At 38.8% G+C, this 10,865-nt stretch overlaps 1 protein-coding gene across 1 annotated transcript; it reads right to left on the bottom strand.

The window, feature by feature from the left end:
• Window positions 1-3,747: 3,747 nt before the first annotated feature.
• LOC105035724 (uncharacterized) lies at window positions 3,748-5,472 on the bottom strand. The gene is made up of 3 exons (XM_010911393.4): window positions 5,202-5,472; window positions 4,666-4,795; window positions 3,748-4,587 (listed from the first exon to the last, which is right to left on the bottom strand). The coding sequence occupies exons 1-3, from the start codon at window positions 5,335-5,337 to the stop codon at window positions 3,921-3,923; spliced, it is 933 nt and encodes a 310-aa protein (XP_010909695.1). The 5' UTR covers window positions 5,338-5,472; the 3' UTR covers window positions 3,748-3,920.
• Between the last annotated feature and the right edge of the window lie 5,393 nt (window positions 5,473-10,865).

The following is a 10,865-nucleotide window of genomic DNA, read 5'->3' on the forward strand; positions in this document are numbered from 1 at the left end:
GAGAGAACGTGGCGATGTTCTACTTTAAAGACCCATTGTTTCTTATTAAATGACGTCCACCTTTAATATATTGTTACAATCACATTTTATAAATTGCATCTTCAAAATCCAGGTATTAGCTTGAGTGTTTATTATACCTTACAATGATGGACCATTTTTCAGAGAAAGGGCTAAGTAATTGGTTGGTATTTATTAAACCTTGCAATGTTCGACCATTTTTCAGAGAAAAGGCTACATAATTGCATCCTTTTATCCCTTAGACGTCCTCTGCTTGTAGCTTCTGCCAAAGTTCAATTGCAGTACGTAGAACCCTGGATTTGCAATGAACGGGGTCTGCACAAGAGAAGGAAAAATTTGATGGGAAGGTTGTAATTCCACCAAATGGAAGGAAGGGTTGATAGGTATAGGACAAGATATTCCTTCCTCAACAGACAATTGGGGCTTGCAACAGTGAGAAATGTGTGGAGATGGACAAGTAAAGCGACATGTCTGCTACTTTGGTTATATGGGATGGGAGACTAGAGATTAAAATATCAAAAAAAAACAAAAAAAAAAACAAAATTACAATTCTCACCTTAGAGAAATGTCAGCCTAGCTCATGTATGCGTACAAGCTCTTCTCTTTTTTTTCTCTCTTCCTTTTTTGTTGGGGTTGGGAGAGTGAGTATGAACAACTGAACAAGCTGTTTAGAATACACAAATACTTTACATCCCTATTGAATTAAGAAGCAACATTTCCATGTTGAATCATATAAATTGATCCTATCTACAGGATTTCATTAATGTTTCTAAAAACTATAATCATGTGCACTTGTTGCCTTCTCCATAGGCTCAGTTTATTTTGTATATTGCTCATGTTATAGCTCCATGTGCCCAATTAAAGTTAAGCCTCACCCACTGTTTAAGGCTGAAAGCCATGAACTTTTTGATTTTGGATATTCCATCCACTCCAAAACACAGCCGATCGACCGTCACTTTGTACTGAACTCACCACTCGTCTGCATGTTTAGAGAAAGATTCGTGATCATGAGACCAAACAACTTCTTAAGATATTAAAAAGATCAATCCAACCACCATCATCTCTCCTGTCTAGATTCGTTAATTAAAGGGAAAAAATTAAGGGTCCCATTCCTCGACTAATCTCTCACCGACCGGCCTGCATGTTTTTGTATCTTTGTTAGCACAATTACACTAGCATGCGTCCATGTAATTTGTTATATTACATGTTTTAAAAGGACTATTTATCGAACTTGAAATGTGTCGAGTGCTGTGGTCCAAATACTAAAATGTGTTTGTTTCCTAGACCAATGAAATGGAATGTTGATACCTTAGTGTGACTGCCTGCCTAGGGTGTTTGTTTGTTTGTCTGGTGCTATGCAGAGGACTTTGGCTTTGAGTTGCATTAGAGTTTTATTTCATTAGACTACACAAGACATGCTTAGCTAAAACATGTGAACCTATTAATTTATCTTATTCATCTTGTTCAAATGGTCTAGTTAATAATTAAATGAAGAGTCCAGCACTCAGATAATATTCAAGCAATGTCTAGCCAATCCTAGATCTAATTAAAGATTATTGCAGGATCCAGTCAAAACCGGTTGGCCGACACGAATCTTCTCTCACACACTTGAGGTTCAGATGACTCATCTAATGCACCATGAGATAAATCACCTAACATGATGTCCGTGCTCTAGGAAAAAAAGTCAGAACTTCTGGAAGCTAGTCAAGATTGTAATGTACGTCTTGTGTAACTTAAAAGTAGTGCATCTGTATTAAATATGAGGATGGGATGGCATTTGCGTTGCAAAAATTAAGAAGCATTATCGCTTGCAAAATGTATAGATTAGGATTATATTAGAATAACATAAGTTCATTTTTTGGTGTTTGTAGCCCATAAAATAACATGCGTCTATGGATTTAATTAGAGTGAGGGAATCATTAAATAAAAAAGCATTGTTGAAATGAGATTGATGACAACTGGAAGCACTTGGAGGTGAATATAGGCGCAAGAGCAAGAATTCCATAACAACAAAGATAAATCTTATCAACGAAATAACCTAGGTTAGCTTAGTTTGGGATTTGGATGCATAAATCGGCCGAGTTAACCACTCTCATCATATTCATTTATCTTAGAAATCACACTTATTGTATCTTAAATTGAGAAAATAATTCATGTGCTAAAAGCTACATCGATATGTTGTCTAAATTTCTTATGAAGTGTTCTTGGATCCGATTTCCCTGATCATGAATGCATGTTTTGAACATTTTCTGCAAGCAAGGCGTATGGGATCATTATTTTGTTTTAAGTGATGAAGTTTAATTAACATGACGCACAACAGGCTGTATGTCCACTTCATACTCGGTTGATAGAACATGATTAAGTGCACGTATGCAACACTATTCACCACGAGGATTGAAAAGAATATTATGGGCTAAATGAAGTCTTTGTTGGGTGCTAGCAAAATGACAATCTTTTGCCAGCAAATATAGAACTTTGAAGGTGCCACATCACTATACTGTTCTTGTTGAAGAATAATACCTTTCTACAGCATCCGTCGTATAGAACGAAAATCTAAGCAGTAGCTATGACTAAGAAATCTCAATTATTAGTTCTGATAATGGTCAGTGACTAAGACGACAACATTGTTGATATAATATTATTAAAATATCACCTTACGAGATATAGACTCTAGAGGAATTGAACTCCGGAGAGATATGAGAAGTTTGATGGGAATGAGTGAAGGTTCTGCGAAACTGATGCTCTGATAAATTCAAACCTCCACGTTGTTCCTTTCATGAAATAAAATGAAGACCACCAGGAAGCATAATAAATAACCAAATAAGAAGCACTTATGGGCCCATTATATTTATTGACATTGGGGAAAATCCAAGTGGCAAAATATAGAAGCAAATGGAAGAGGGGAATCTTCGGAGTTTTGAAACCGTCTGGCGGCTGCGTTTCTTTTCTTTTCCTGGGCTCTGAACCGGCCGCTCCACCACTCATGCAAGTTTCGTGACCTCTGAGCGGTTGCTGGAAGGTAAAAACAATCCTGCTGACCGGGGCCTCACTCATGTACATTTCATTGCCAGGGTCCAAAAGACAAGGTCTCAGATGATGAAACATGAAACGTTCTAGAAGTTCTTGATCGGAATTAACCATAGATAATTGAAATAGGAACATCATTAATAATGTTGGAGGAATATGGTAGAAATTGCTATGTTGCTGTACTTTATTATCTTAGGATAGTGTGATAAGAGAATAATACGTTAAAATAAATTTAGAAGATTGAAAAGGCCTCATTTAGATCGAGGCCTGTAACAACGTACACGGTCCTAAGAATATGGTTCACCCTTTGCATGAGAATTTATGGTGATTTCGTTCCTGGGATGCAATAATTTAGTTCGGTTCGGTTCTCCTCTAACATGCATAATTATTGGGAGGCTTGATCAAAATAATTTTTTTAATTATTTAGATAAAAAAATAAAATAGTGGAAATTTGAAAAAAAGATTATTTTCAAAAAGCTATCTTAATCTTAGAAGTAACGTAGAGAAGACGGTGGGTGTGATGATTTTTAGAAATATATCTCTTCATAAATCAATAATTTTTTTTGAAAAGTCATAATTCTCGGATAGATTTGTGCAATAAAAAAATATTTTAAAGTATTTAAATCAAATAAAATTTAAAAAACAAGGACGACCTAGTTTTTAATTTAAAAAAAAATTAAAACTCCAACGCATCAAATCCTCCATCTAAAATCCAATCCTTTTCACTTCATTTACATCAAAGTTTCCAGTATACCACCCCAACCTAACATTCAAATTACAAAGAAAACAAAGTAAAGCATCTTAATTAACAACAGTTATTAGTGTACGGCTACTTTGTGATCTTTCTAACTGACTTCCTCCATTCCATTGCTTTGCTACGAATATGCGACACTCTGATAGAACTCTTGTGGCTTGGTCTCACTAGCAGCCCATATGGTGGCCAGGTCCGAATAGCAGTAAGGAGACACCTCTCCCATCCTCTCCTGAGATCCATAGCCACCAAAGAAGTCACCAGTCGGTCCGAAACCAAGCTCCGAAAGGAACGCATCATCACCACCTACGCCATCGGTAGACCAATTAACGTAGCCATTGCTGCTACAGCTGTTATCCACCGTGATAGACGACGACGAGGCTGCCGAGATGTCCTCCGACGGGGACACGCTCATACTCCCGCTGAAATCGCGTTGATCCATGAGGCCCATCATCGAGAACTGTGCCATCTCCGAGTACAGCTTATAGGGGAATCCAAAGCTGGTACCGAGGCGTGTGTCGAGCCGCACCGAGAAATCAGCGGCGCCGTTGTAGGACTGAGTGTTGGTGGCGGTGGCAGGGAGGAGAGGAGGTTGGGGTGGTGGTGCCGGCGAGTGAATGCGGGAGGTGGAGGTGGAGGTGGAGGTAGAAGGGGAGGGGGAGGAGGGGGTGGTGATGTTGGTGGGAAGACTAATTTGTCCGTTTATCATTTTTTTTTTGAGCTTAGTGTTCCAATAATTCTTGACATCATTGTCAGTTCTTCCTCGCAGCTTGGAAGCAATAACAGACCACCTATTTCAAAAGATAAGATGAGTGAATTTGTTTGGAGTAGAAAACTTGAATTATATATATGTGGAGAGTCTGTAGTACCTGCTTCCAATTTTGTTGTAGAGAGTGCAGATGGCGATGTCTTCTTCCCCTGTGAAGCCGCCGTGCTTGATGTCTGGCCGGAGGTAATTGAGCCATCGGAGGCGGCAGCTTTTGCCGCAACGTTTGAGCCCTGGAATAAGGAGATCAAATGAAGTGAGTTTTGAGCTTAGATGGCTCGTTTCACAAACATATATGAAGTAAATATTGCAAATGAGTATTTGTAAATGGAGAAAACAAGACTGAAATTTTGGTTGGTAAGAACTAAGCAAAATGGTTAAAAAAAAAAAAGGAAACTTATAATTAAGAATTCGGTATAAACTCTGGATAAAATCCATAAATGAAGAAGAGGCAAAGTTGTTACATAAAAGGAAATCTAAATTTTCTTTTTAATTAGGACTGAAATGTGGACTATGGACAAGAAGAATTTGGTGAACAACCATAACTCGAGGATTTAGGATATACGATAGGAAGGCCATACTGATAATATAACAAACAAGGTAGCAAAACCATATCAGTTTAGAAACATAGGAAAAGACCTGCTTTTTGGGGCAAAGCAATCCAGTTACCAACAGTCCCATGCTTCTCAATATAGTTTTTAAGGACTGCATCTTCCTCTGGAGACCATGGTCCTCTCTTCACATTAGCCTTGTCACAGCACGGTGCTCTCCCCATCTGAGATAGCACCAAGAAGCACTCCAATTGAGAGAGGATAGAACAAGAGACACAAACGGTGCTAAGAAAAGGGAGGATAGAACAAGAGACACAAACGGTGCTAAGAAAAGGGAGGACAGATGGTGTTTGGTGCGGATCACTGGCTGGTCGTTTTAAAGAGCTTAGAAGGAACGCTTGACCGCGTACGACCTATCGCCATTTGCCTTGTTTTATATTTAAAGAAAGGTGCAGGGTTGGCTTTTTCCTCGCCCTTGTGCCCCTCCTTTCCCCATCTGCTTGTTTTCGTGCTCGACAAGTGATGGACTGGAGAACGCGGTCAGCATTCGATGAAGTCCAGGATTCTGGACCGTTGGATCGACGCAGTACACTGTAATGATCACATGTACATTGCGCAAGGCTTCCCAGTGTTAACTGACAATCAGACGGCCGTGATCGAGATGGGCTGACACCAGTTTGGACCATCCTTTGTTGGCCACCATCCATCCATATGGAAACACGCCAATAATTTCCTCGAGATTCGTGAGATCGTTAGTATATGGGCAGCATTCTTTATGATCGGAACCTTCCCGGGAGATTTTGCGATTAGGAAATTATAAATAATGGACAGTCTTTGTCATACCTAGAAAAATCGATCAGGTCCACCATGAACATGAGGGCGGCGAGCGGTGGAGCCGCGATGAACTCGTGCAGTAGATGGAAGAAATTTCTCCATGACCTCAAAATTTAATCTTCGTGGTTAAAAGGTCAAAAAGTTTGGAGTTAAAATGTCGAGGTGAAACTTCACGGAAAAGGCCATTTTGTGGAACGCGTCTAATTGCATGAATCAAACCGAGTAAAAAAAAAAATGTCACGAGACGGAGACGCACCATTTTCACATATTTTATTGGTTAGATTTGCTCAAAAATATTTGGTTTTATCCGATGATATAATGTGAAGCAAGTGTGAACCAGAGAAAGTAGAAGAGACGCAGGAGACGTTGTAGGAAGCTGGAATAAGAACTCGGAGACTTGATATCATGACAATGGCTTTACAACTGTGACATGTCTTCTTTGTAGGTCGGTGATTCTGACATGGGTGGTGAATGTCGTCTTTTAGCCTTGTTCTCCAATAAAAGTGATCGATTGACATGGCTGGAATTTTATTGCGGTGTTTTTCGTCATGTTACTGCCTGCTGGGAAAGACCAGATGAGAAATACATGCCTACCGAACGCAATATTAATGTTGCATCCAAGGGTGAGAAAGGAAAACAATAAGAAATGACATGTTGAGATTTAAGAAGATTGTTTCGTTAAACAAGGAATGAATCATAGCCTTGAAGATAAGATCCAGGCAAATTTTATTTATGCACAGGCTTCATCACGATCTTTGTAGATATCTTAATTAAGATACTTATTAGATGTAATAAGCACAGCTGCTAGCATTGTCAAACTTGTTACCTTAAAACTAAAGATTGATTCTACTAAGGCCTTGTAGCCAATGTCTTAATCTATTATATGTAATATAATTCCACAAGGGAAGTGTCTTACTTACCTCATTTCAATCAAAAGGCCAAAAAAACGGAGATTTTGCCACGGTTGTCATTAACCTTCATCAGGAGATCTTGCTGTTAAAGTAAATGCACTGACGTGCATTGCAATTTTAGGCTGGTGTTACTAGATGGCAAGATCTAACATATGATCCCCACTTTTCATCGTGTCAGAAAATTGGACAGCTACAATTTAAGGTTAAGTATTGTTAGGTTTCAAGTTGTTGTAGACAGCTAAACTTAATATTAATTAGCCATTCTTTTATGATTCTAGATTGTTAGAGGTGAACATTATAAATTTCAAACTCTCTCTTCACTAGATTGTGATGGATCACTATTCTAAAGGTTGTGATACAAAAAAAAAAAAGGAGAAAAAAAAAGGATAAAGATCATTTAATATTTCTATTCAAATATGAACCTGGGTCAAAATTTGAAGGCAGCAATTTTCAATAAAATAAATATTTTATTTATAAATGTACTACAAAGAAATTTTTTTTTGATGGAAGGGTACTGCAAAGAAATTTGACTTCCAATTTTTATCATTTTGAGAAAAGACATCTTGTTTTTATTTATCAACGATGTGATGGTATATTACAATCAAATAGGCGTATAAAATCTTTTTGAATCTGGTTGATCTATATTTTATTCAATCTTCAAGTCCAGTGGTATCACTTGCATCCGGATAAGAAAAAAAAGTTAAAAAAGACATAGTCGCTGTCTTGGACTTGTCATGGTTATCTTCATTGACTTGGCATCGTTTGGCATCCAAAGGTGGCTGTGGTCCAACAACAAGAAGCATCCATCCTCACCAACCTCCAAGCCTTAACTTATTGTTATCCTATCCACAAAATCAAATGCACCCAAATTTTCTATCCACAAAATCAAATGCACCCAGATTTTTTCTCCGGATACTTTGATATGGGCCCCTTACATATAATATAGGCCTGCATGTAGGCAAAAAACTTCAGCTATCAGCCTGGGCCCATAGCTTGACTGCTAATCCGGTGACAATTCTAAAAGCATTTTGATCTTGATCACATCCATCATTTGGGTTGCTAGAATTTATTTCATCAAGTGAATATATGTCAACACGTTGCCAACTAAGTTCTACCTATCAACAAAGTCAGTCAAGGTCGGCCACGCCTCGTCTCCACCAGTGAATGTTTATTATCTCCATAAATTGTGTGGAGATCAGCAACCCTTCCTCTTTTCTCAAAAGAAGAAGTAGGATGCATGCCAAGAAGGTCAAATAATCAATAAGTTACTTCCTAAATTTTCTCCCTTAGGTCTTTGTATATCTATCACATTAATTAAATGAAGATGCAAGACATAGGCATGTGGCATAGAAATTAATAGGTCGGAGACTTTGGATCGGGAGTGCATATCATCATGTGGTATGGTATAATATGCCATAGATCTCATACGGATTAGCTTAATGTAGACCTAATCCGATCGAAATCCATCATCCGGTCTAATGATAGATCTATCTGGCTTAGGTTGATTTCATCAACTTGATGCCCAACCTGTCCTGAGAACTTATGTAAGTTTGTGGACCCAGATGACTGAGATTTCTGGTCCGAGTCTGGTTGGTGTCACGGCAATAATGTGCTGGGATGTTGATATAGGTAAACCCAACCACTTGTTACCTATACTAGCCATGCCGTACCATGGAGACTTTAGAGAGCGTTGGTATATTAATTAATGGGTCCTGTTGCTAGCAAGGCTATATTTTTCTCCTACTTGGATGAATTTGGGGCAGGCAACAAAAAGTTGGTCAACTGCATGTGTTACGTTAATCTCAATGTCTTCATAGGGGTTTGCTTACGGACAAGGAAACTTGGCTTTGATTATTGGGGTGATGATGTTATGACGTCACCATCACGACATCTTGGTTCTGATGAGCCATGTTATGGGGTTAGAATCCATAAGCTACGGCTTGTGTTTGGCTAGACCTCTGGACTCGAAATTGAAGCCTACAATGTGAGACCTGAGCTGTAGTTAGACTCAACATCTCAACCATGGTTCAGGGATTTAATTAGCCACCATCCGTTTGATCGTGTGAAATCAGTTTTTACAACCCAAAGCATGATATTAGAGTAGAAATATATCCCATACAATGAAGGGCAACCCAAAGAGTTCGTAAGGTGCGATGTTTGTTTATTCCTCAAAGGGTAACATAGATGGTTTCCAAGTATGATGCATGTCCGTTTCTTAAAGTCTGCAGAGTATATTGTGCTTTAAGGAGCATGTGAGCGTAGAAGAGTCTTCTGATGGAAATCAGAAAGAAAAAAAAAAAAACAGAGGTAAAAAGGACACATTGTGATCCTGATTGTTATTGGATAAAGAAAAAACATATTTTTCTGTTGATGTGATTGATGGTGGCAGGATCTGATTTGGGGCTAGATTAAATTAGAAAAAAAAAAAAATACATACTTTTTCTAAATTAGACTTAAGGATTAAAAAAAAATTTTTTTTTTCTTCCTCCTAAATCTGACTGAGCGCAGGAATAGAGAATGCGCTAGTGTTGGTGCACTTCCCATCCAATCTTTACGATATCTTACCGTACATTCAAAAAAAAAATATATGACAAAATCTTACTTGATAATATAAGACACGATACACTGTATATGTATATTTAGGTACTTATTTTATATATATGTTTTTCATTGTACGGATAAGAATCGAAAAAATCTTGACCTTTGTATGGGTTCCTACCCATTTGATATGGTGCCAAATATCAAACGAGCGTGATAGGACCGGATCCATGGATCTATTCTTAATGAAAGCATCTTTCGACATCCACCTATTTCACATATTTCTTGGGCAGTGGGCAGACGCTCTCTTTGCACTTGAACAAGTAGCATCGATCCTAAGTCGCAGGTTCCCACCCATCCTTTTCATTTAGAAGCATGCATGTAGGGGTTGTCATTAGAAGAGATGGTCCTTCTTTGCCGCAATTTTGGGTGTATTTGGGTGAATGGAATTTAGGATGATTTTAGGTTTCTTTTAATGTGACTTATAGTGACATGCAGCCGAGCATTATATAAAAAATTTAAATAAATATTTAGGTGGTTTAATTTTTTTTTTTTTTATTGTGATTTAGTGTTATATACAGCCAAGTGCCCGAGCTCTCGGATCAGGTATTCCTAAAGAAGATTAGAATGTAAGTCTTTGGAGGCTGAACTCCCATGCTATATTATTAGGTCGAGCTTCTGGCGGCACATCCCTAGAGATCGGGATGCATGTCCCTGGAGGTCAACTAGAGGCATTCCAAGCTTTTGGATCGTGCATCCCTAAAGACTAGGATCCGAGTCCTGAGATGTCGAGCTTCCAAGTTGAGCTCCTAAGTCATATATTTTTTCAAAGATCAGGATGTAAGTCACATATTGAGCACTTGGATGAGCTCCCAGGTCACGTATCTCTGGAGATTGGGACATGTCCTTGGTGAAGTTGAGTTCTCATATTGAGCTCTCAGGCTGCACATTGTTGGAGATTGAGATTGGAGTCCCTTAAGGCTGACCATAGCCTCTTCGAGCTCCCTAGACGATCACTTAGACTATGCATCTTTGGAGATCAGAATATGTGTCTTTGGAGGCCATCCTTCCGTGCCATCCAAGATGCGAGTATTGTGCATGCAAGATGCTAGTCCCTGGAGTGTTGACCAAAGCCATGCAAAGCTCCTAGGTTGCGCATCCCTAGAGACCAGGATGCAAGTCCTTAGAGGTTGATCATTGCGATTCTGAGTTTCCATGCCATGTATCATTGGAGATCATGACATGAATTCATGCAGGAGCTATTCTGAGCTCTCAAGCTGTACATCATTGGAGATCAGGATGTGAGTTCATGGAAGCCACCCTTTCGTGCTATCTAAGATGCAAGTATCGTGCATGTAGGATGTGAGTTCTTGGAATGTTGATTAGAGCCATGCTGAGCTCTCCTTACAAGTGAGGGGCAAATGATATACCTATAAACCGATCAAAACGAGCATCACAAAATTGATAAT

Source organism: Elaeis guineensis, chromosome 2 (genome assembly GCF_000442705.2).
Source record: "Elaeis guineensis isolate ETL-2024a chromosome 2, EG11, whole genome shotgun sequence".
Taxonomy (NCBI): domain Eukaryota; kingdom Viridiplantae; phylum Streptophyta; class Magnoliopsida; order Arecales; family Arecaceae; genus Elaeis; species Elaeis guineensis.

Excerpts from the sequence above, each read along its gene's own strand:
- LOC105035724 (XM_010911393.4), bottom strand. The coding sequence starts at position 5,337 with ATGGGGAGAGCACCGTGCTGTGACAAGGCTAATGTGAAGAGAGGACCA. Across the intron at positions 4,796-5,201 it reads TGCTTTGCCCCAAAAAGCAG|GGCTCAAACGTTGCGGCAAA; the intron begins GTCTTTTCCTAT and ends TCCTTATTCCAG. Across the intron at positions 4,588-4,665 it reads TACAACAAAATTGGAAGCAG|GTGGTCTGTTATTGCTTCCA; the intron begins GTACTACAGACT and ends CTTTTGAAATAG.